Here is a 26066-nt window from a genome sequence, read left to right as displayed (position 1 = left end):
TGCAACCTCCATGAGGTGGTCAGTGGGGGAGATGTGATCTGGAGTCTCCATAAAAAGGAATGGAAGACCTTGCAGTACAAAAACGATCTTTTGGCACCACTAAAGGATCCCCCCCAAGGCTCAGGGTACCTATCGGCAGAGAGAGATAACAGGGACTCCAAGGACTCACCCTACCGATCAGAGGGGCCCTGAGAATTTGGACCAAGCATCACCATGGATGCCATCCCTGTTCATATGTACTGGGCACAGGAAGAGGAAACTGAAGAGGAAGAGGCGGAGCTTTGGTCTACAGCGTCTCCCGGACTAAGGGAAAATGGCCCCCGTGACATCATCGGGCTACACAAACATGGCCGCCAGCTAGAGACCAGCCAGACTAAGGAAAAATGGCCACCATCAGCTACAGATGTTGAAGCATGCTGCCAGGATCTTTCCTTCGCGCTCTACAATGCTGCACCCTCTGCAAGTGCCCCCCCCCCCCCGAAGGTAGGACACATGTTAGGGGAGACTCCGCTGTGCACCAGTCTCTGCACTGGGACCCCCCTGGACTATACCCAAACTGCAAACGGTAGGGCATGCACCTAGGGGTCTCCTACATTGGGAGCCCTCCAGACTACCAGGGCAGGACACACTATCCCAGGACCCTTACAGAGTGGGGATAGCGGGGGAGACCCCAGCGGTCTCCGCTGCATCCTTTACCCTGGGACTCCCACCAGACTCCAGGTCCAGACGGGGGAAAGGGAGTGGGGGAAGCCCAGGTCACCGAGGGATTTTAAGGATGGGAGGAGTGTGTCCCTGGAGGTTACCCGCGTCCACCCAAAAATAAAAACACCAAAGGGGGGGGGAACTGTACGTACCCTTCCATGGTGAGGGTAATGATCCAGACAGAATCCTCGCCACCAGAGTGGAGGAGCTGTCGGCAAAGGGACCCCTGCGACTCAGACCCAAGCCCGGTCGTATGTGACCCTGCGGGACGTTTAACTCACGGGCCAGCCTCTGTCCTTGAGGCTATGTCACGGCCGACCTACAGCCTAGCTGCGGGCAGCACGCGCTCACTGGCTGGGCTGGGGGGACCACTGATTTAGATTATCCAGCCCATCGCCCAGCTGGGCAGTTGATTGTAGATCTCCCAAGAGAAAAAAAACAAAAAAGATGTAAGGAAGGAGAAAAAAATTGCTAGGACCAGAGATCCCAGGCGGGAGCCTGAGTCCTTACTTCTGACTAAACAGATTAAAACTGATTTTTCTAGAGCGGAGAGAGGGGTTATATACCAGCTGAGGACAGCCCATGGGCGTAGCCAGGTGTTTTTTGTTCAGCCTTGTCCTACTCCTGGAGGAGGCAATCTAACCCAGTAGTGATGATTTATGGAGCGATGTGTCCGTCGATGAACCAAAGAGAAAACTGAATTTTTGTAAAATCTTACCGTAAAATTCCTGAGTCCCCCGACAGTCGCCGCCCCTTCCCAAGTCTTCACCAATGGGTATTGACCTTTGCTCCGCAGGAGTAGCTAGGCACAAGATTTGTTAATAACAAAAGCTTTTAGCATAGACACACCCCTAGGGGCTGTCCCCTTAGTCAATACCTCCCTGCACCAGCATTCCCAACTCAGTTTGGTAGCATAGCAGTAAGAGTACACAAAAACCCCAAAAGAGGGGCGGCGACTGTCGGAGGACTCCGAGAAAGGAATTTTACAGTAAGATTTTACAAAAATTCCGTTTTCTCTTACGTCCTCCGACAGTCGCCGCCCCTTCCCAAGTCTTCACCAATGGGATGTCCCAAAGCAGTGTAGACCTGAGGGGTGGGAGACGCAGCCGCAGAAAAAGCAACGCAGTACCCACATCAGAGAAAGGAACCTTACACACAGTAAGAGAACCAACCGGGCAACAGGAAAAACGCGCTCAACAGGAGCAACAACCCAGGAAAAAACAAGTAACCCAGGGGTAAAACACCCCAACAGCCAAGGACCCAAAAACAAGGGTCCCTAAGGCACTGCCGCACTGAGAACTTTACGGCCAAAGGAGGCATCGGCCGATGCCTGAACATCCACCTTATAGAACGTTGATAAGGTGTGAACGGACGACCAAGTCGCCGCCTTACACACCTGGGCCACAGAAGCCTGATGCCGGAAAGCCCAAGACGTACTCCAAGACCTGGTAGAGTGCGCTTTTACAGGAAAGGGAGGAACCCTCTCCTTTAAGGCATAGGCCTGTACAATGGTTTGTCTAATCCATTTGGCGATAGTCGCGGCCGACGCCGCCATGCCCTTCCGAGGTCCCTCAGAAAGGACAAAGAGGGAATGCGACTTGCGAAAAGGCTTAGTGGACGACAGGTAAACCCTGATCGCCCGGACAACATCCAAGGAATGCAAGGCAACCTCCTTAGGATGCTTCGGCTTCGCGCAGAGCGAAGGCAAGACAATTTCCTCATTAAGGTGAAAATCCAAGATCACTTTCGGCAGAAAGGACGGGTTAGGTCGCAAGACCACCTTATCCTTGTGGATCACCAAGTAGGGAGAGCTGCAGGACAAAGCCGCCAGCTCCGACACCCTGCGAGCCGACGTGATCGCCACCAAAAAGGCCACCTTTTTGGACAACGCGATCTCCCTGATCTTTTCAAAGGGAGCATGTTGCAATGCGGACGGAACCAGGTTCAAGTCCCATGGAGGCAAAGGCTCCCTCCGTGGAGGGGCCAAATGGCGCACCCCTTGAACAAAGGTGTGGATCAACGAGTTTGACGCCACAGGGCATTGAAAAAGAACGGCCAGTGCAGAAATCTGACCCTTAATCGTGGCCAACGCTAAACGCTGGTCCACACCCGTCTGAAGGAAAGACAACACCCTAGACACCGAGTATGAGCGAGGGGAAAACCCCCTGGACTCACACCAGGCAAAATAGGCCTTCCAAGTACGGTAGTAAATCTTCCCCGAAGAGGCCTTTCTAGCGTTGAACAAAGTATGAATGACCTCCTGGGAGAGACCCCTATCCTTCAGGACCTCGGTTTCAACAGCCAGGCCGTCAAAGCCAGCGACTGTAAAGCAGGATGGAATATCGGTCCTTGAGACAGAAGATCTTCTCGAAGAGGCAGACGCCATGGAGCGTCGACCGCCAGATTCACGAGGTCTGCGTACCAAGACCGGCGAGGCCAGTCCGGTGCCACCAGAATCACCGTGTGTGGTTCCGAGGCCAACCAGCGAAGGAGCCTGGACAGCAGTTGAATCGGTGTAAAGGCATACATCAGACGATACTGATGCCAGGGCGCCACTAACGCGTCTGAGGCGTCCGCCTGAGGATCGCGCGTCCTTGCCAAGAACCTTTCCACCTTGTTGTTTAGATGAGACGCGAACAGGTCCACATCTGGGAGACCCCACTTCGCGCACAACATCTGGAAGACATCCGGGTGGAGTGACCATTCTCCCTGGTCCAGGGACTGGCGACTCAGATAATCCGCCTGCCAGTTCTCCACCCCCGGAATGTGAACCGCTGTTATCGCCGGGACGTGCGTCTCGGCCCAAGACAGAATGTCGGCCACCTCCCGAGCCGCCCGGGCACTCCTGGTGCCCCCTTGGTGGTTGATGTAGGCCACCGCTGTGGCATTGTCCGTCTGCACCCGAACCGGACGGCCCTGAAGTCTGTCCGTCCAACGTCGAAGGCAGAGATTTATCGCCCGCAATTCCAGAATGTTGATCGGAAGGGAGGATTCCCCCTCCGACCAAGTACCCTGGGCGGACAGAACGCCCAGAACACCACCACAGCCCGACAGGCTGGCATCCGTGGTGATCACCGTCCACGAAAGAGGACGAAAAGACTTGCCCCCCGACACCGCCGGGGACTGTAGCCACCACAGAAGATCCCTTCTGGTGCGAGGACTCAATGAGATCTGAAGATCCAGAGATTGCGGTTGCCCGTCCCACCTGGACAGGACCTCCGCTTGGAGACCCCTCTTGTGAAACTGGGCGAAGGGAATCGCCTCGAAGGCCGAGACCATCAATCCCAGACACCTCATACATGTCCGGAGGGACGAACACGGAACGTCCCTGAGGGATCTGACTTCTTCCTGAAGTGTCCTGAGCTTGTCTTCCGGCAGGAAGACCTTCGCCTGAACAGAGTCCAGAATCATTCCCAGGTAAGGAAGACGAACCAACGGACACAGCGTCGATTTTGGAAAGTTTATCGTCCAACCAAACTCCTGTAGAGTTTGCATAGTGACTGACAGGTCTCTTACCAGACCCTGACTGGTCGCAGACCGAACCAGAATGTCGTCCAGATACCCCAGGACCGAGATGCCCTGGGCTCTCAATAAGGCCAGAACCGGTGCAAGCACCTTGGTGAACACCCGCGGAGCTGAAGCGAGACCAAAAGGCAGCGCCACGAATTGGTAATGATCCTCCGCAATGGCGAATCGAAGGTACCTCTGGTGACCCTCGAAAATGGGGATGTGAAGGTATGCATCCTTCAAGTCGATGGAGGCCATGAATTCTCCCGGAACTAGAGCAGCCACCACCGAGCGCAGGGATTCCATGCGGAACTTGCGAACACGCACAAAGCGGTTCAGAGCTTTTAAGTCCAGAATTGGACGTACCTTGCCCTCCTTTCTGGGCACAGTGAACAGATTGGAATAAAACCCCCGAAATCTGTCCCGATGAGGCACCGGAACCACCACTCCCTGAGCCCGCAGGTCCCGCACTGCCAGGTGCAGATCCCGCAAACGCTCCGGAGACAGTTGAAGGTTTGAGGGAAAAAATCTGCTCGCCGGCCGAGAGAGGAACTCTATCTTGTAACCGGACCGAACGATCTCCTGAACCCACCTGTCCCGAACGCGGGCCAGCCAGGGTTGAAGAAAACCGAGCAAACGTCCCCCCACCCCAGAACTGGGTGAGGGCGTCCCTTCAGGCCGCATTGTTATGGGCAGCGGACCCGGACTGGCCGGACTTCTGCTTACCTGTCCACGGCTTCTTTTGGGAGCCTTGACCTTTGAAGGGTTTGCCCTTATAGTGCGACCGAAAGGCACGAAAGGACCCTTGAGAGGGCCTAAACGAAGCATGCTTCTTACCTTGAGCACCCTTAGCCTTGTGAGACTGGGGCAAGAGCGTGCTCTTACCCCCAGAGATTCCCTTTATCAGCGTATCCCGGGAGTCGCCAAAAAGACGAGATCCCGTATAGGGCAGATTAGCTAAAGTTTTGCGAGAAGATTGGTCCACAGACCAACATTTCAGCCAAATCAAGCGGCGTGTCAACACAGCCACGCTGTGCACACGTGCAGCCAAAGGGATTACATCTAATTCCGCATCACACAAATACATGACACCCTGATGAATTTGATCCACCATAGCCTACGTAGTCGGCGGGGCAGAATCAGCCACCAGGACGCGCCTGAGCACCTGCGTCCAATCCGCGACAGCCTGAGCTGCCATAAGGGAAGCAAAAATAGCTTCTAGCATGGAAACGGTAACCGAGTAAGTATGGCGGGCAAGAGACTCCAGTCTCCTGTCCGTGGGGTCCCGGAACACCGGGGTATCTTCCACCGGAATCGCAGTAGATTTATTCAAAACCGCCACCGCGTGATCCACCGGAGGCGGCACACACCAGCGTTCATCAGTGGCGGGCGTGAAGGGATAACGCAGCTTGAACCTACTTGGCACAGCAAAAGGCTTCTTTATATTGCGCCATTGTTCACTAACAGCGCGCTGAAAATCCTCAGTGCAAGGGAAAACCTGTGATGTTTTGCGTCTCCGCTGCGTCCCATAAGAGGCCAGGACGGCAGGAGGACACGGTTCATCCTGCAAATGCAGCGTTTGTTTGATAGAAGCAACCAATTCATCCAGGATTGCAAGCTCTTCAGACGAGCCAGGGGGGGAATCATCAACCCCTTCAACCTCTGCCTCCCCTTCCGACCCTGCAAAGTCCAGGGACGAACGGGACCCCGATAAGGGGACCCCAGCCATAGCAGCCCCATCACCATCGCCCTCTGAAACTCTGGGCCGTTTTGTGGATTGAGCAGCCACAAGCATCTGTACCTGAGCAGCCAGGTTAGCCACAATGGTAGCCAAATCGCCCCCCTCAGGGGGAGCAGCAGCAGCCCCTTGGCCTCCCATTAAAGTGGGAGGAAATTTGCTTTCCTGAGAATCCATGCCCTCAAAAGTTTGCAGGAAAAAAAGGGTAACTGCCCCTTTAAAATCGCGGCGAGCGCAGCCCACCGCACACACACAGCACACACCGACCCCCACAGGGAGAAGTACAAACTTTAGGCAATGAATACAGGAATAAGAGAAGGTAAACCTGGAGAGACCACTTAGGCTGCTGCATCGATCGCTGTGCCCAGGGAAAAGGAAGTGATGCAATAACGACCGCTCCTATAAAGCCTATGGAAGGCTACAAAAAATGGCCGCCGGAGGATGTAAAGGCAGAGATCATGCAGCGCTGACATGAGGCCGGAGCGATCGCCGCCAAAATGGCGGCGCTTGGCGCCAAAAACGCCGCTCCCTGTACATAGTAATCGCCATCACACGCCTGCAGTACAATAAAACAATGACGGACCGCAGCAGCGGCCGCCGCATGTATGCACAAACATGGTCACATCAGGCCCCACAGCATACAGCCTGTCACACAGAAAAAAGCACACAGTCTGAAACACAGAACAGTGCAGGATGGCCCCCCTCCTTGTAGCCCACAGAAGGCAGCAAAAACAGACAGGGAGCCCAATAGTGTGTACAGAAAAAAACAGGGTTACACAGTCCCAGACTGACACCCACTAAACAGACAGGTCCCCACACAGATACACTTACCTTCTGAATGGCGTGGGGAGCCCGCCCAAGCGATCAAGCCACTGTACAGAGGACAGGGAGAGTCGCAGCCAGGACGCAGCAGAACTGCGGTGCGAAACCGCATGGCGTCCAGTGAGGTAGCCACCTCACCGCAGCATCCCTGCAGCGAACAGGGATGGGTCGTTCACACATACCAGGAAAAAAACCTGACTGAACGCTCGATGGCAGGCTGGGAAGCCACTGACCCACAACCTGCGACCAGGGGGGCCAGCCCGAGACCCAGCCCGCACGATCCTCTTCTTCAGAAGAACTAACTAAGCTGAAGAAATAAACAGCTAAGTAAAGATAGAGAAAAAAACACTCAAATAAAATCAAAAAGAAGATAGAGGCTGAGACAAAAAGCCCCAGCACAGAAACAGCCTGCTACTCCTGATAGCTAGACAATGAAACTGAGGTATGGATACAGGAAGCAGGAGGGTATTGACTGAAGGGACCACCCCCTGGGGGTGGGATATGCTAAAAGCTTTAATATTGACATATTCTGTTGCCTAGCTACTCCTACGGAGAAAAGGTCAATTACCCCATTGTGACGAATATGGAGAGGCGGCGACTGTCGGAGGACGTAAGAGAAAAGGGTACTGTCCCTTTAACACCACGGCGAGCGCAGCCCACCGCACACTACTGTATGCACCGATCCCACAGGGATAGAGAACACTGAGCAAGGAATGACAGGACAATGAAGGAAAAACCTGGAGAGAGCACAAACAGGCTGCTGCCACCGATCGCTGTCCCAGAGAAAGAGGAAGTGATGCAATAATCGGCTGACTTATATAGCCTATGAAGGCTCCGCAAAAATGGCCGCTCGGCTGAGGGATCGAGGCTACAAGAAAATGGCGCCGACATGTGCTCGATGAGCGCGGCCCGCCAAAATGGCGGCGATTGGCGCCAAAACACAGCGCTGTACAGGGACAGGGCCGTGCATAGCATTTCTGCAAAAAAATGGACCGCAACAGCGGCCGCCTCACAAGCATGTCTGCACCCAATCTGCCCCAGATAGAACTCACAGCAGAGCAGGAGGGCCCCCCCCCCCCTCGCGGCCCACAAGGCTTGCAAAACCATACAGGGAGACTGACAGGGAGCCTGCAATTTTTACCCAGACATGGGGGTACACACAGCCACAGACTGAAAACCCACACAGATGGTCCCCACACAGAACGTGCTTACCGTACTGGATGGCGTGGGGAGCCGTCTCAAGCGACAAACCGCTATCAGGATGACAGGGAGTGCCGCAGCCAGGATGCAGTGGACTGCAGCACGAGACCGCAGAATGGCGTCCAGTGAGGTAGCCACCTCACAGGCAGCATCCCTGCAGCGAACAGGGATGGGTCGTTCATGGCGCCAGGGCGAACCATAGCTGAACGCTCGATGGCAGGCTGGGGATCCATCTGGCCCTCAGCCCTGGGATCCAGGGCGGCCAGTCCGAGACCCAGCTCCGCATGATCATCTTCATCCAAAGATCCCTAAACTAAAGCTGACAAAATAACAGCTAGTAAAGAAAGAAAAAGTACTTGAAATAAAATCAAAAAAGGGTAGAAGGCTGAGACTGAAGCCCCAGCACAGGAAAGCCTGCTACTCCTAAGCTAGGCAAGATCAAACTGAGTTGGGAATGCTGGTGCAGGGAGGTATTGACTAAGGGGACAGCCCCTAGGGGTGTGTCTATGCTAAAAGCTTTTGTTATTAACAAATCTTGTGCCTAGCTACTCCTGCGGAGTAAAGGTCAATACCCATTGGTGAAGACTTGGGAAGGGGCGGCGACTGTCGGAGGACGCAAGAGAAATAATGGTTTTCTTGATTTAAAGGATACGTTTACCTTTATACCATGATGCCCCTTTATTTAGGGTGTTACATGTAACAATACAGCACCTGCCCAAATTCCCCAATCCCCCAGTGACAGCAGGATGGAGGATCTTCTGCCCTGTTATCCTGTTCTACACTGTTACTAGTTAAAAACAGTGCGGCCACGCGAGGCTCCGCTCACATGACCGCATCATTCATTCACAGAGTTCTGTGGGTGGATAAACTACAAGTACTATCGTCGCTGGAGCAGTTTATAGTTCTCAATGTGTACTACAAGAGCACTGGTGAGCACTCTTCTAGTTCATTGATTCTTCCTGGAGTTCAGTAACTGCTTGCCCGTATGGGAGGTCTGCAGGAGCCTGACATTTAACCTGCGATCTGCTGGTCGCAGATGCAAAGCCTTACAGGCTGCAGTGTAAAAATATAATAAATGCACATTTTTTTTACCTGCAAAAAGATGCGCATTTATTATTTTTTATAAAAGGTGAATTAATCCTTTAAAAAAATCCTTAACATGAGGTAAGACAAGGCAATACCAAAGGACTTATAGGTTTAAAGAACCAACGGCACAGTAATTTAAAGCAAAACATCTTTAGTGTTGCCTGACTAGACAACAGTAACTGAAATCTGGTTGGCTGCATAAATTATGGAATTTTACACATTATCACAAATTTTTTTCATTGAAATGGAAAACAATCTTTAAAAGATATCTCCATAGGTCCTATCTGACCTATATACCGTGGGTGACCGGGTAGTTATTTGGCAAAGGAGGTTTCAGTATGAATAAGTGAAAAAAGGGCAAATCTGTTCTACATCTAATTCAGGTGAAGCTTATTCATGTTAGTTATTTAGTTCAGAAAGTATATTCTTTTAACTTCTTAAAAAACAAACAAAAAAAAACGTCATTACAAAGTAAAAATACAGACTATTTTCTACTACAATATATGCAAAAGTTATCTGACGAACAATTAGGCCTCATGCACACTGCAGCTCTTCTAATCGCCTTTCTCCTGGCAGGAGAAAGCAGTGTTAAAAACATGCCAAAAACTGTTTTTCAAATGCGTTTAGACGCGTCAGGTGTTTTGGCATTCATATATTTCATTGGCCAGAATATTAATTTATTCAGTATAGCAATACATACAGTATCGCAACTAAGAAATACTAAAATAAAATTTATAGTATTACATTTATCACATTGCATTTTACTTTCAGTTCTTAGTTGCTTTAGTGCAGAGATAGGCAACCTTTGAGAGGTGGAGATCTACCTGAACAACATGAGAGATCAAAGATCCCCAGGGTTCAGCTCTAACTATAGCAAGGCCTAACTAAATATTGAAGAAAACCTAGAAAAATATAATAAAACAAATGTCACTGTAAAAAATCTAAACTTACACTACCCTACAAGTGGACAGTGTCAGTCAGTGGAGCAGTAGACAATATGTGGACACGGTCAGTAGGGCAGACAAAAGCTAGCTAATCAAAGGCCTATGTAAACTAAAATCTGATTGGATGCTACGGATTACTGCACTTATCATGTCATAGGCACTCTTCAAACTGTTATACTAGCTGGTAAAGGATTTACCTCCACTTCACTTTCTGTCCTCTTCTGCTCGACTGCCTCTTCCTCGTCTCTCTGGTCCATCTGGCAGGGTATAAACAGACAGTTCTATTAACAATAATAAAGCACTGCTGGCCATATACAAGGAATGAAAAAGGTGGGACACTCAAAAGACTGACTCACAAATATGGAGTTGCTCTGTAAACGCTTTTTTGCCTCCTCTGCCTCTTCATCTTGAAGTTTCTTTCTGTCAGTAAAACAGACAACACAATATACTCTTATACAATTATCTTCTAAAATAAGTTCTAAGTGACCAGTTTTTAATATAGAAACACACCAACAGGAGTATGAATTTAAATAATGCCTTTAAAAAAAAAAATCCCACCCAAAATATACTGACCCTTACCTTGACCCTAACCCAGACACTGTCCTAGATCAGGCTGTGATCTAGCAAGGTTTTTCCTATTTTTATTTTTAAACATTTTTGCTTGTTTACATCTTTCTACCCTGGCAAGTAGAGAAATATTCAATGTATCTCGCTCTCCATTCAGGAGGAAAAAAATGCATGGGCAGGCTGACTGACTGATCACTGTTGTGGCCAATCAGAGGTTATGACCGCAATCAGGCGATCCTGGAACCGAAGTCCCAGATCATTGGCGAGAGCCTGGTCTCTGTTGGGAGTGCTCTGTGCAGCGTGCTTCCAGCTCATGCAGGCCCTGGTTCTCAGATTATGGTCTCAAAGTAATGTACCCTGAGACAGCCAAATACTAAATGCAGAAAGAACCTTTCCCTTCCCTTCTTTGATAGGAAGGCACTGCAGCTCTGGTTAAAATCCCAGCACTTCTGCCTACATGTCCTCACTATCCCAAACTCAGCCATAAAGAAATGGTCAGCGACGAAACGATCAATAGCCAGGCTGGGTCACTGTTACATGGGGACTAAGGGACTTGCCTAACAAAGTAACTACCGGTACATTCAGATTTCTCCAAGAGTCGCAACAGTGAAGGCAAGTAAAGCACTTGGGAGGCTAAAAATGTAATGGTGAAATTAACCCTTTCACTGACAGTTGTTTTGGGGGGGGGGGGGGTTTAGAAGCCGTCAGATATGTTTTTGCCATCTGTGTCCCGTTGCAGAGATTTTGCTTTTTGCTTCACTTCCTGTCCCACAGCCAAACAGGAAATGAGTGGAAATCCTTGCAGATGAAGGAAATTGGTTGGGGAACAGTGGCGGCTGGTGCTCAAAATTTTTGGGGGGCGCAAACAGAAAAATGTAATAGGCATTGCTTCGCTGCAAAAAACGCGGTAAAAAATAGCGTGACTTTGAGGTCACACAAGTGTGAAAGGTGCCTTCAGTAATCAAGGTACAGTGTGCCCCCATCAATGCAGAGTGACCAGTGAGCAGTGCCCCCATCAATGTAGAGTGACCACGGTGTGCCCCCTTCAATGTATAGTGAACACAGCGTGCCCCCATCAATGTAGAGTGACCACAGCGTGCCCCCATCAATGTAAAGTGACCACAGCATGCCCCCTTCAATGTAGAGTGACCACGGTGTGCCTCCTTCAATGTAGAGTGACCACAGCATGCCCCTTCAATGTAGAGTGACCACGGTGTGCCCCCATCAATGTAGAATGACCACGGTGTGCCCCCATCAATGTAGAATGACCACGGTGTGCCCCCATCAATGTAGAGTGACCACAGCATGCCCCCATCAATGTAGAGGGCCCACAGCGTGCCCCCATCAATGTAGAGTGACCACAGCATGCCCTCTTCAATGTAGAGTGACCACGGTGTGCCCCCTTCAATCAGAGTGACCACGGTGTGCCCCCTTCAAAGTAGAGTGACCACGGTGTGCCCCCTTCAAAGTAGAGTGACCACGGTGTGCCCCCTTCAATGTAGAGTGACCACGGTGTGCCCCCTTCAATGTAGAGTGACCACGGTGTGCCCCCTTCAATGTAGAGTGACCACGGTGTGCCCCCTTCAATGTAGAGTGACCACGGTGTGCCCCCTTCAATGTAGAGTGACCACGGTGTTCCCCCTTCAATGTAGAATGACCACGGTGTGCCCCCTTCAATGTAGAGTGACCACGGTGTGCCCCCTTCAAAGTAGAGTGACCACGGCGTGCCCCCTTCAATGTAGAGTGACCACAGCGTGCCCCCATCAATGTAGAGTGACCACAGCGTGCCTCCCCACCACCGCCGGACTCGAGTCCGCAGTCCCGCACAGTGACAGGAGAGAGAGGAGGGAGGCACTGTGTCTGAGGCAGCGGCTACTTGAATCACTTACCTCCTCACGATGACCGGACTGACTCTGCTGCTGACGGCTGGACTAGGGATACTCAGGACCAGCGGCGGCTCTCGGCTTCAGTTCCAGTGGCTTCTTCTGCTCCCGCAGCGGGTGGCTTCTTCTGAGGTGAACGGCAGCGCGTCTTCTTTCGCTCCCGCCTCCTCCTCGGCCAATGGCAATGGGTTTGCCTTGCGGCCAATCAGGAAGCGCGTATCGGACGCGCTTCCTGATTGGCCAGGAGGAGAATCGGTGTGACAATAGCGAATTTTCATTCGCTATTGTCACACAATGTGTGGAGTCGGGATGCACTGCTCTGCGCCCCGGCTCCACCCTTTGCATCGCCCTATTAGAGCCTCTGGCTCTAATCAGGTGATGAAAAAAAAAAAATCCCATTGAACTCCTGCGCCCTCAACACACCAGCCGCCACTGTTGGGGACCCTCAGACAACCAGAACTAGTGTACCCATTGGAAGATTTCCACACTATCACTTTTTTGGGGACAACCCAAAATTTGGGATGAAAGTAAACAGGACCAATAGAGAGGGTGAATCTCCCTAATGGGGACACAGACCGAAATAAAATCTGACAGGTGTTTTAATCTCTCTCCACTCTACCCAAAACTAAAAAAAAAAGTTTTGCCTTTAGTCATACTTTAAAGGCAAAACATCATATAATTTCCAAAAGCAGACATCCTACAGAATAAAACCGTTGTAATGCCACTTTTTTTTATGTCACGCAATATTTAGCGCAATGGTTTATCAACCACACAATTTCATAAAAAAAAAAAAGAAAAAGACACTAAGATTACATTTTAGAGCATACAATTGCAAAATATTCCCCAAATATGAGTAAATGGATACCCAACATGTGAAGCTTTAACCACTTCCATACCGGGGCATAGTAAAATGACGCAAGCAGGAAGGGCTCCTCGATCCGGGCGGCTGTCATATGACGTCCGCCTGCTCTCATCGCTACTGCGCGCCCCCGGGGGCACGAAGCGCGGCGATCAGGGATGAGGCTCGTCCCTCACAGAGCCCATCCCTGATCAAGGTAAACAGCCAATGAAATTGGCTGTTTACCACGTGATCGGCTGTGTCCAATCACATGAGCGGCTCCAGTGCGAGCCGCTTGTTCTCACCGCAATGCACGCCCCCGGGGGGGATCGGGGACGAGGCTCATCCCTCTGACAGAGCCCATCCCCGATCTAGGTAAAGAGCCAATGAAATAGGCTTTTTAACATGTGACCGGCTGCCAATCACAGCCGGTTACAGAATGTCAACAGAGAACATGGTAACTAGCTGTTACCGTGTTCTCCTCCTCACACACTGATCTTGAGTGAGGAGAAGATTGTGGTAACAGCTAGTTACCAATTACAGTGCACCCCAAAACACACTGATTGCCCCCCCACCCCCAATAAAGAGGACCTGTCACTAGCCCATCAAAGTACCTGTCACAAGCCCATCAGAGTACCCGAGTACCTGTCACCAACCTATCGGGTACTCTGATGACAGGTGCTCGGGTACTCTGATGACAGGTACTCGGGTTCTCTGATGACAGGTACTTGGGTACTCTGAGTACCTGTCATTGGAGTACCCGAGTACCTAAAAAATTTGATTGGGCACAGCGTTGTATGACTGAGTAATTATCATTCAAAGTGTGAGAGAGCGCTGAAAGCTTAAAATTGGTCTGGGCAGGAAGGGGGTGTAACTGCTCTGTATAGAAGTGGTTAAAACTGTGCGCATCCTTCAAACAACAAACTTCGGTACTCAAAATTCTCCATAGGCAGCGCTTTAAACCCCCTACAAGTCATTAGTTTTGGTGTGACTATCTATTTTAACCACTTTTTTTTTTTTTTTTTTTAACAAAAACTTTTTTTTTTTTTCACATGAGGACATAAAAACCCCCATATGATTCTTTTTTTAGGTGACAGGCTCTCCTTAATAGCACATCAGGGGTTTATTAGAGCCTCAATGTCTTACCTGCCTTCAAACACAGCTAACGGAATGCACATCACAAGTTGCAGCCGGACCCAGAAGCATAATTTTACATGTCACTTCTGGGTTCTTAGTAGGAAGGGAAGATTGGCGAACGGACGCCAATGTATGACATACATCAGTGGCATAAAAAGTTAATGTATCAAATTTTGCCTACATTAGCCCTGTAATGGTGCAATTACAGCATTCATCTACATGCTCGGACTAAATAAGCAAATGCCAATTACCTGTGTTCCTCTATTTGCTGCTCTCTTTCTTGGTAACGTTTCTCTCGCTCTTCTTGCTCTTTACGCTCCTGTTCCATACGCTCTTGTTCAAAGCGAAGTCTCTCCTCTACGGCTTTCTGCCTCTCTTCCTCCTTCCTTTCCTCTTCCTCTCTCTGACAGGCAGGGGACAGTAACAGTGGTTAGTGACCAGGAAAAAACATGGAAATGAAAGTACAAATAAAATGGAGAGCAAGCAGTGGGAATGGCTATAAAACGTACAACATGCTTGGCCCAAATCCTGACCACCCCCCCCCCCCCCCCCACAAGATGGTATGTAAAAAAAAAAAAATGTAAAATACAAAAATGAAAAACGTAATGTCCCTAATCACCGCCACGACGGTTACGATGTCCCTGATCACCGCCACGCCGGATACGGCGTCCCTGATCACCGCCACGCCACTCATTGCCACCCACAAACAGTTTCGATAATCACTGCTACACCATTCAAAATGTCACTGATCACTGCCACACCAGTCATACTGTCCTTGATTACCGCCACGTCAGTCATATTGGCCCCCGATTACCGCCACACCAGTCATATTGCCCCGATGACTGCTACACCAGTTAACCACTTGCCTCCAAAAGCCTATTCTGACACCTCTTATAAACATGTATAAAACATTTTTTTTTTACAATATAATTACTTCGAACCCAAAACATTGTATATTTTCTGAAATCAAAGGCCCAGGGGAAAAAAAATGTTGGTTGTTGCAATTTATGTCACACGATATTTTTCAAACCCCCCTTTTCGAAAAATGATGATGTTATGCCAAGTAAATCAATACCTAACAGGTTTACGCTTTGAAATTGCACGTGCCCGTAGAAAGGTGACATGCAAGGTACTTACAATTCTCCATAGGCAATGCTTTAAAAGCATTTACAGATTATCAGTTTAGAGTTGCACAGGTGGTCTGGTGCTATAATTATTGCTCTTGCTCAGACGTTCACGGCAATACCCCACATGTGTGCTGCGATCGCTGTTTACATATGCCTGTGGAACCAGCGTACGAGTTCACACATGAGCACAAGGGGTTTTTTTTTTTTATTATTATTATTATATTTAAATTTATTTACACGGTCTCTTTTTTTTTTTTTAAATCAGCTTTATTGCTATCACAATGGATGAACTTCCCTTGTCATAGCAATAAGCATGACCGGTCCTCTTTATTGAAATCTGGGGTCTACGTGTCCCCTTTGCTCTCAAAAGCATCTGATTGATGATTGATTCAATCAAATGCTTTCACAACTGGTAACTCCTTGTAAACAACAAACTGACAGTGACAAAATGCTTGTCGCTTCCGGTTTCATAGACCATAGAGTTGATCAGAGAACTTCCACGCACCAGAAGGCTAGGGTTGCTTGGCTTATAGAAACTGGGGCTGCTATAGGTGATGCTACACTAAACTATATTCTCTGACCACTATTATAGAAGATACTATAACAGTACATTGGTTTTGGTTTGGGATCTTTCGTTGTGGAGGTAAAAACTTCCCTCCTGCGGCATCTTTTATGAGCTGGCATCCCCAGACATTTTCCTTGGAAAGGCATACATGTGGGGTGCTTTTTGCTGGTGGCTTCAGTTGTCCAGGTTTTTAGCCACAACATTCTGCATGTCAATAGAGATTAAGGCCATTCTGGAAATTTGTCTCATGACATGTTCCAGGGCATTCGCACAAAAAAAAGCAGAGCAGAAAATAATTGCTCTGGTAACACAATCCTGGAAAACAGGGTCATGTTTGTTGCTCATTGCCCTGTTCCAGTTAGCTGCAGTTAGACATACTAAAAGTGCAGTGAGAGCTGGTTGCAGGGTTGTGCCTGTAAAGAAAGACGTTAAGCACATCTGCCGAACCTTTGAAAGAAGAAACATCTTCAACAGGTTCAGTGGAGAGGTTTGTTCAAGACAAACAGCAGGATCAACTACAGAAATAGACAAATTCTTTATGAACACTTTTTCCGCTGGATAGAGTTTGGCAAATATTGAAAATTCTTTCTGGAGTGATCCAATGGTCATAGATTGCACATTCTATCTGTTTATGAACAGGTAATTTCTTACAGGTCTCTTTGTACCCATAGGGGCATGATGAGACAGAAGAGAATCAAATTGCATAATGCCAAGGCTTTTCTGGATGGCAGTAGTGAGTTTTTTCACATTAGCAAGCACACTGTGTTAGGCTCCCTGTTCAACAATGCGCCAGTTTAGGAGACAAAAACTTCCGCAGCTTCCTCCAATGCTGCCTAAAAGTCCTCATCATTCACTCCGGTGTCTGAGAATGTAACAACTCAGGTGTAAACTGACCTGTAGTGAATCCCGAGATGAAAGAGTGGGGAAAAAGCACGAGTATCATATAAGGGCTTTAGGTGGGTGTGGTGGTAAGATGTGTGTCTGTAACACCTGGTCATCCACTGGAGACAGTTTTTTTTTTAACACCAAATTTGAAAAAAGTTTACACTGCAGCGAATATTAATTAAAATATCAGCACAGTGTTTTACAGTAATGGTCAGACAAAGGGTGAGCTTGTCATACCTGTCCACAACACTGGACTGTTTATAAAGTCCAGGCTTTGCCAATTTTGGTGGACATACCCTTGAAGGGGTCTTAAGGGACTGGGGTCCGTAGCCCCCTGCAGCTAACTACATGCATTGCACTAAGGGCCAAGGTGAGTGCTCATGCAGGATTCAGTTCCTGGAGTAACATTACCAGCCATCCTTACAGTGTGGGGTCTGGGTATGGCTCACAAGGTTTACCCAGATTACACCAATATAGATACACTGCCTCCATTTGTGGTATTAGCAGATAGTGAGAAGTTGATTGAAGATAAAATAATAAACTGAAAAAAAGGTAAGCTACGAGTGATTTCTCCATGAGGTGGAAGAGATCAATCAGCGTAAGGCACAAGCACAAAACTGAAGACTTATGGAATGGTATGGGATTATAGGACAGGTGCTCTTGGGGCATGTCCTTAAAAGCTTTGCCAGTGTCAAATCACCTGAAGGTCTATGCTTATAACCCAAGGTCTCTTGCCATGGGCTTTGCCTATGCCCCCTTCTGTAGAATTATGAAGAAATAAATTAATAATATTTTTAAAGTAAGCTTATACTGGGTGGTCAAAAATAATTTTGGTTTGTTTCTCTATTTACAATGCTGATGTTCTAAAATGAAATTGTATGCAGTGACCACAGATCATCTTTAACATGTACGCCATTTATGTGAACTCTCTATTTCCACTAGATTACATATTAAAGTGGTTAAAAAGGCTCAAGGTTTTTTACCTTCATGCATTCTATGCATGAAGGTAAAAAAAAAACCTTCTCTGTGCAGCAGTCCTCCCAGCCCTACCTAATACCTACCTGAGCCCCATCGTGATCAAGCAATGTGCATGAGACTCTCCCTTCTCATTGGCTGAGCCATTGGGTCCCGCGGCTGTCAATCACAGCCAGTGAGCCAACAAGGAGAGGGGGGGGGGGGGGGGAGTAGAGGCTCTGTGTCTGAATAAACACGCAAAGCCGCAGCTCCGGAATGAGCCTGATTGGGTGCCCCAGGGCAAGCCTCTTGCTCTGGAGGCACACAGAGTTAGCGGCCAAGAGCACCAGAAAGGGACCCAAGAAGTGGAGGATTGAGGCTGCTCTGTGCAAAACCACTGCATGGAGCAGACGAGTATGACATTTATGTTAATTAAAAAAGAAAAGTCTTTAATAGAACTTTAAATACAGTAACATTTCAAAAGGATAGTTGTAGCTCTTCTACTAAATGATCCAAGGGTCAAAATTTTCATTCATAAATGACAAGGTAAATAGGAGTAATAAAACTGTGGTTTACTTTTGCTTGCTCCCAGAACTGTTCCCTGTTGAGCCGTTTCATTTCCACTGCAGCATCTGTCTTCTGGTAATTGGTTCCCTGTTGAGGAGATAAAATGTGACATTTCTAGTTGTGATACACCCACATAAAAGTCCACATTTTGCATGAAGCCCTCTACTCACCACAGAATCAGAATCTTCCCGGAGCTGCAGTCGCTGCAGAACTGGGCTAGCAAGACGCCCAGAACCATTGGATAGACGCTGGCCTATAGCCATAGGATCTATATCCTCCACGCTGCTTGCATTCACAATGACATCAACCCCCTGCACAATTAAAGAAATAGTAGGTTAAATGTACTAACAATCAAGGTGCTCGATTTGAAAAAAAAAAAAAAATATCACAAAGAGAACACATATAAAGACTGTAGAGCAGATACAATTTAAACCCTGCTCACAATAATAAAGCAGGTGGTAGTGCAGGCAAAAACAAAGTACAATGGGATGAATTTACCTACTGGAGAAGACAAAATCTGGAACTGTTTATATTACCCAATCAGCTTTTAGCCCCAGCTTGTCCAGTTTAGCTTTGAAAATGAAAGCTACAAGCCAATTGGTTGCCACGCACAGATGCTCCAGGATTCTGCGTGCTATAAAAAATAGCCAAATTTACCTTTATTCTGCCTATTTATTTAGCAGTCACATGATCACTATTCCATTATATTACATGGGGTGTAGAGAGGGGAAAATGCATCCCATTGACATCTCATGTGATATTACTGCAGGCTCCAGGACTTTAACTTAAAGGCCCCCTTATATTTAAGCACTGTTGGGCATTTTAACAGGCAAGGACTGGTGTGAACCCTGGAACTAACAGGCACACTGTACATCAGCAGCGCTGCCTGTGTTTACAATGGTGGGGTAAGCACAGAAGGCTGACAACACCACATCAGCATTGGGAGCTGGTGGTTCAAAGTTGTCACCTTGTAACAGGAAGTCAGAGTCCCTGCAAAAAATGGCATGAGCAAAGAAAAATTAACTCTTGGGGTCAGAAGTTGCAGCTATATAGCCAAACATAATTTTAAGGTATACCAATTGGGTATCAATTTAGCAGATAGAAAAAAAAACCCTAAAAATATGAAAAAAAAAAAAAACTATGGAACTGCACATCCCAAGACATTACATTTTAGCTGGAAATAATTTGCACTTTTGACATTTGTGACTTAAGAGTGGCAGAATCAGAGGGGCTTCTTGACATGACAAAGATTGAGTAAAAAGGTCTACGGAGCAGATTTATAAATCAGTAAATGTTACATTCCCCAAACGAACATTCACTAGAGAGTAATCAATAGCTAAATTAAAAGATGTATAGGGTACAGAAGAAAAATTATACATACTCTCCTCTATGCCTAAGCATCGGTATGTGGCTTCAGCTACACCACATCAGCTCAAGCTAAGCCAGAGAACTGATTTCACTTGACTGCTGACTGCTCAGCTCTCATGCTGCTCGGAGTGGAGAGTAGTGACTGTCAGTTGCCGGTCTCCTCTTTGCTCCTCCTGGCACTCACTGCAATGTCAGGTTGGAGAGGGGGCAGGCGCAGCTGGCTCCAGCTATCAGCTGCACGCTGAGGGAGGGAACCAGCTGTCAAATCAGGCAGCTGGGTGGATCCCAACAATATGGTTGGGATCCTTCCAGAGCCTAGAAACTAGAACAACTCTGTGATGTCAGCTGGCAATGGACTTTAGCTCCCAGACAGCTAATTCTGGGTCACAGGGGAGCAAAGGTAAGTGCACACCTGCTATCCAAAAAAGAAATATGACAAAAAAAAAAAACTTTGGTCATACTTCTCTTTTAAAAATACATGGTGTTATTTCATAAACTGATCTGTAAGTTTAATGGGATGGATCAGTGAGACTATATACACTAAGCTCATGGAGCTGGCACTAAATACATCTTGGTAGGCCATTTAGCATACACTTTGACAAATATAATCTCAATAAAGCTTGTTAAACAGTCTCTCTGGTCCTCTGGATGTTACATGTAAGTTATATTGACTATGAGCAGTTCTTCAGTTCATTAAGTATACAAATAATAATTCTCACCTGGAAAAAGTCTGCAACTTGTGCAACATGACTGGCACAAGCACATTTTCTGGCATCTGGAACGTCTTCACCAACCTAAGAAATGAAGAATATATATTAAACTTCAACTAATGGTGTAAGTTGATCATTGTCAAAATGTACGTAAAGAAGTATTTAGCTACAAGAAGGTCTTGTATGATGTTAGTATATTCTCCTTAATGTTCTAAAACCTACAGTACAGCACCCTCAGGCACAACCTTATATGGCTGGATCATCTAGGTTTTTATTTCAGCAACACCGAAAATCAGTTATGTGGCAATGCAAGTATCCATAGGACCCTGAATCTTTTGAGAACACACAGCTCTATAATCCTACCTAATATAAATAAATCTAATCTATATGAAAAGACATAAGTATTCTCTATTTGTTTCTTGAAGACCTGCATAAAAAGGCAATTTGACGACAATAGCCTGCAGTGCCTTGTTTTACTTTTTTTTTTGTGAAAACCACTGTTGATTGCATTACAGCTTTGACTATTCGATAAAATGCTGTCCTCCTAAATCATGATCCCTACTTTTGATGCTGCTTCTACCATGGGTTCTACACTTTACTCTCTTGAGAAGCTCCTCATAAAAAAGGTGCTACATAATATAAAGTTTATTAATATTATAATTACTACTACTACTACTCTTTGTCCAGCCTAGATAGCAGGACAGACTGACCATTGGATGTGCATCCCCAACACCCCACAAACAGGCATTCCACTACAGAAACTCAGCTTGCCAAACCACATATCCGCAGCAGCTGGTTGAGCTCAGCGCTCTGCGAGTGAGAGAGAGAGCAGTCTGCAAATATGGTTAAGGAAACGGAGTGCTTGATTTTCAGGTGCTTAGGCTCTACATCCAGCAGGATGTAGATGTAGTAGAAGCAGCTTCTGTGTGTGTCTGTAATCGATAAATGCATGCAAGGTGGGACAGAGACAGGTGGAATTCTGTAGTCCAGCAAGAATTTCTAAAAATGCTGCTTCGGATTTCAGTGTAGCAACAGCACTGGGTTGCCAGCCCAAAACAGGAATTTAAGAGCACACTGGATTTCTGTACATGCAGCATTTTAAAGGTATGAAATAGACGGGAAATGTGAATGTATTTATTAAATTTTTTAATTGAACAGACAGATTCTTTAAAAGGGCCAAGGGACCTGTGATAAACATATTTCAAGCAGCAACGACATCAGATTTCTAAAAGCTGTTGCCACTAGGGGGAAACGTTGCTACCACAAACTCAAATGTGCAAGCCTGTATAATCCCCAATTTTTTATTTTTTTTTTACAAGAAATGTCAGATGTGGCAAGACAGCCATTCAATGTAAAAATTGTCAAATAAAGCAAAAATCAAATTAGGCATTATAGTCCAAACATTTGTGAAGAGATAAGGTATCAAAACACATACTAGGAGAGAAATGAATTTAATTGTATAAGATAGAAAGGTAAACGGTCACTCTAAAGACAGACGTATAGAGTAGCTGTCACTCACAACCTAACTTTGTATGGTCAAGAAACCACTGCACAGGATATTAGTTAGACAAGCTGAAAAATGTTAAGCCTATTCCTCTGTTCCCTGCTGGTAGAGGTAAGCCAGCTCCATGGATACCCTCTCAGGAGTGCTCACCTGACCTGCAATCATTGGGACTGTTCGAATGGCTGATCATTCATACTTGCCTTCTTTTACAATAGGAAACCCTCAAAATCCATGTCTCTATTCTAACAGAATTATTTCCAATCTTTGCAATACTATTAGGAAGTATTCGATAACCTAAAAGTCTGTGTATAAGCACTTAGGGCCCATTCACATCATTGTGGCGAGTTAACAGGTTAATGTATGTGTGGTGATAAGGCATGAGAGAAATAAAGGTCCTATGAGCAGAACATCACTGCAAGACCCTGTGGATATGTGAAAAGACAGCCTCAGGCCAGGCTCCAGCCAAGTCAGGCCCCCAACATGGTTCACTCCGCCCAGAAGCTTCAGGGGCGGAGTGAAACCCATTGGGGTGTGGCTTGGCTGGAGCCCGGGCTGAGGCTGTCATTTAACACATCCTCAGGGTCTTGCGGTGATATGTGGCACATTTGTCCTTTTTAGTCGCTTGTATCATTGAAGCTGCACTCCCAGCAGTGTACTACAGGAGAGGATGGGGCTGTAGCCCTGAGCTGCACCCTCCAATAGTTGTCTGGTGAGAAGGCATCCCACTGATTTAAATAAGCTACCTAATGCACCAAAAAAGGTGCATGCACCGTTTTTGGAAACATACCTCAAAGTGAATGGCATAGCATCACACAAATGCATGTAACTTGCGTTACTGCATCGCAATAGTGTGAATAGGCCCAGAAAATCAAAGAAATGCTGCATTATATACAATGTAATCTATACTTTCTTTAGTCATTGTCTTGCTGCTACACAGCCTGGTTTTGAACCTAAAGCAGAAAAGGATGCCTATCACTGATTATAACTAGCCATTGCACACAAAGAACTTTGATTCAAAAGGTAGTTCCTCCCTTAGTCAGTGTTAAGTCAGTACAGCCTGCATGCACTTTAGGAATAAGCAGAATTGTTACATTAGAGAAAAGCATAACAGATGGGCCTGTCCCAGTAAGCAAAAATGATTATTATATATACATACACATATATGTACACACATATACACACAGTATCTCACAAAAGTGAGTACACCTCTCACATTTTTGTAAATATTTTATTATATCTTTTCGTGTGACAACACTGAAGAAATGACACTTTGCTACTATGTAAAAGTAGTGAGTGTACAGCTTGTATAACAGTGTAAATTTACGGTTTCCTCAAAATAACTCAACACACATCTAAGGTCTAAACTGCTGGCAATAAAAGTGAGTACATCCCTAAGTAAAAATGTCCAAATTGGACCCAATTAGCCATTCTTGCCTCCCCGGTGTCATGTGACTCTTTAGTGATGGAGTGGCCAAGCAGGTCTCCAGACCTTAACCCTATTGAGCCTCTGTGGGGCATGCTCAAAACAGAAGGTAGAGGAGCACAAGGTCTCTAACATCCACCAGCTCCATGATGTCATCATGTAGGAGTAGAAGAGGACTCCAGTGGCAACCTGTGTAACTCTGGTGAACTCCATTCCTAAGAGGGTAAAGGCAGTGCTAGAAAATAATGGTGGCCACACAAAATATTGACACTTTGGGCCCAACTTGGACAGGTGTGTTAAATTTGGTGTTATCACGCTCAATCTCTCATACTGGAAGTTCAACATGGCACCTCATGGCAAAGAGCTCTCTGAGGATTTGAAAAAAGAATTGTTGCGCTACATAAAGATGGCCTAGGCTATAAGAAGATTGCAAAGACCCTGAAACAAAGCTGCAGGAAGGTGGCCAAGATCATACAGAGATTTAACAGGACAGGTTCAACTCAGAACAGGCCTCCCCATGGTCGATTACAGGAGTTGAGTGCACATGCTCAGCGTCATATCCAGCGGTTGTCTTTGGAAAACAGACGTATGAGTGCTGCCAGCATTGCTGCAGAGGTTGAAGGGGTGAGGGGGGGGGGGGGGTCAGTGCTCAGACCATACGCCGCACACTGTATCAAATTGGTCTGCATGGCTGTCGTTCCAGAAGGAAGCCTCTTCTAAAGATGATGCACAAGAAAGCCTGCATTAGTTTGCTGAAGACAAGCAGACTAAGGACATTGATTACTGAAACCATGTCCTGTGGTCTGATGAGACCAAGATAAATATATTTGGTTCAAATGCTGTCAAGCGTGTGTGGCGGCAACCAGGTGCGGAGTACAAAAACAAGTGTGTCTTGCCTACAGTCAGGCACGGTGGTGGGAGTGTCATGCTGTGGGGCTGCATGAGTGCTGCCAGCACAGTTCATTGAGGGAACCATGAATGTAAAAATATACTGTGACATACTGAAGCAGAGCATGATCCCCTTCCTTCGGAGACTGGGCTGCGGGTCTCCAGACTTAAGTCCTATTGAGCATCTGTGGGGCATCCTCAAAACAGAAGGTGGAGGAGCACAAGGTCTCTAATATCCACCAACTCTGATGTCATCATGGAGGAGTGGAAGAGGACTCTAGTGGCAACCTGTGAAGCTCTGGTGAACTCAATGCCCAAGAGGGTTAAGGCAGTGCTGGGAAATAATGGTGGCCACACAAAATATTGACACTTTGGGCCCAATTTGGAAATTGTCCCTTAGACTCACTTTTGTTGCCAGCGGTTTAGACAATAATGGCTGTGTGTTCAGTTATTTTGAGGGGACAGCAAATGTACACTGTTATACAAGCTGAACACTCACTACTTTATAACGTAGCAAAGTGTAATTTCTTTGGTGTTGTCACATGAAAACATAATAAAATATTTACAAAAATGTGAGGGGTGTACTCACTTTTGTGAGTATATATACATCTGCAAAAGAAAGGGGACACTGCATGACACAACACTAATGTCCTACCCAGTTTATAAGGACATATCGAGCAAGCATGGCATGGGGCTCTTTTACACTGCAGAATCCATACATCACTTTCTGGTTCTCAAAGTGGCTAGAAAGGTCAGGCAAACCTCCACCTGAAAAAAAACATAACAGAAAAACATACCACATTGACCAAGATGATCTAAGAACACAGACAAAACACTTGTTTCATGAATCTAAGTAGTGGGACCATTATCTCAAACCCAGAACAACCTTTCGAACTGGCAGTAGCAGACCTCAGGAACCCACTGTACTTGTTTTATTTTCCGCTACTGCAGTTTACCTTTCAATGTTCTAGTAATATGTTCACTGTGTTTGTTGCCTTACAGTTACTTGAAATTCCAATACAATTTAATAGTGGATCCATTAACATGCTTCCATTGCATAAGCCCCCTAGGGTATAAACAAAGGTGTTCCCACAAATTACCAACAAAGCAAAAAAAAAAAAAAAAAAAAAAAAGAGGATGGGACTTTTAAAAAGTAAGCCTGCTTTTAGTTTATTCATTGCTTAATATATTGTTCCAGGTTGGAAGCATAGATATTTAACATCAGGGTTCCCCAAAGTAATATGAACCATCAAAGGTGTAGAGAAGATGGCTAGGGGTCAAAAGAGGGTCAGTGAATGCATGGGGGTTAAAAGATGGTCAACGGAATATGGAAGGTCGACTGGGGTTAATTAATCTTTTGAGGTCTCTGTAGAGTTCCATGCCAGTACCCAGTTCTGAATGTGAGGTGGCCAGTGGCGAGACAGTGTTACCCAGGATTAGATGGTCAGCTACCAGTGACAACAGCCTTGAGTTCTCAATTAGCTCTGTGTTGTTACTGGCCTTGTTTACCAGCGTGCTTTGCGCTGTGCGTTCGTGACCCTTACACCCTTGGTCTTCTGGGAAGTATATACATATGTGGTCACTTTCAATACCATGCGTACTAATCTCTGTTGGACAGCCAGCAAATACGCCCATAGCATTCGGAGCGGTG

General features: G+C 46.8%; 1 protein-coding gene across 3 annotated transcripts in view; it reads right to left on the bottom strand.

Annotated features, from left to right (window-relative positions):
* The window catches only part of DBN1 (drebrin 1), a 181822-nt gene that overhangs the window by 32581 nt on the left and 123175 nt on the right, over positions 1-26066 (bottom strand). For 2 of the 3 annotated variants that reach the window (XM_082254789.1, XM_082254790.1), the window contains exons 3-9: positions 25071-25183; positions 20610-20684; positions 18693-18833; positions 18532-18609; positions 14676-14827; positions 10356-10419; positions 10197-10280 (exon numbers count right to left, since the gene is read on the bottom strand). In XM_082254789.1, coding sequence (XP_082110915.1) covers positions 10197-10280; positions 10356-10419; positions 14676-14827; positions 18532-18609; positions 18693-18833; positions 20610-20684; positions 25071-25183 — 707 coding nt within the window. The remainder of the gene's footprint in view (positions 1-10196; positions 10281-10355; positions 10420-14675; positions 14828-18531; positions 18610-18692; positions 18834-20609; positions 20685-25070; positions 25184-26066) is intronic. The other variant, XM_082254791.1, reaches the window with a different exon arrangement.

The sequence above is a fragment of the Pelophylax lessonae genome, assembly GCF_965119305.1.
Source record: "Pelophylax lessonae genome assembly, chromosome: 4".
NCBI classification, from domain to species: Eukaryota; Metazoa; Chordata; class Amphibia; order Anura; family Ranidae; genus Pelophylax; species Pelophylax lessonae.
This window is presented reverse-complemented; position numbering and strand designations above follow the sequence as displayed.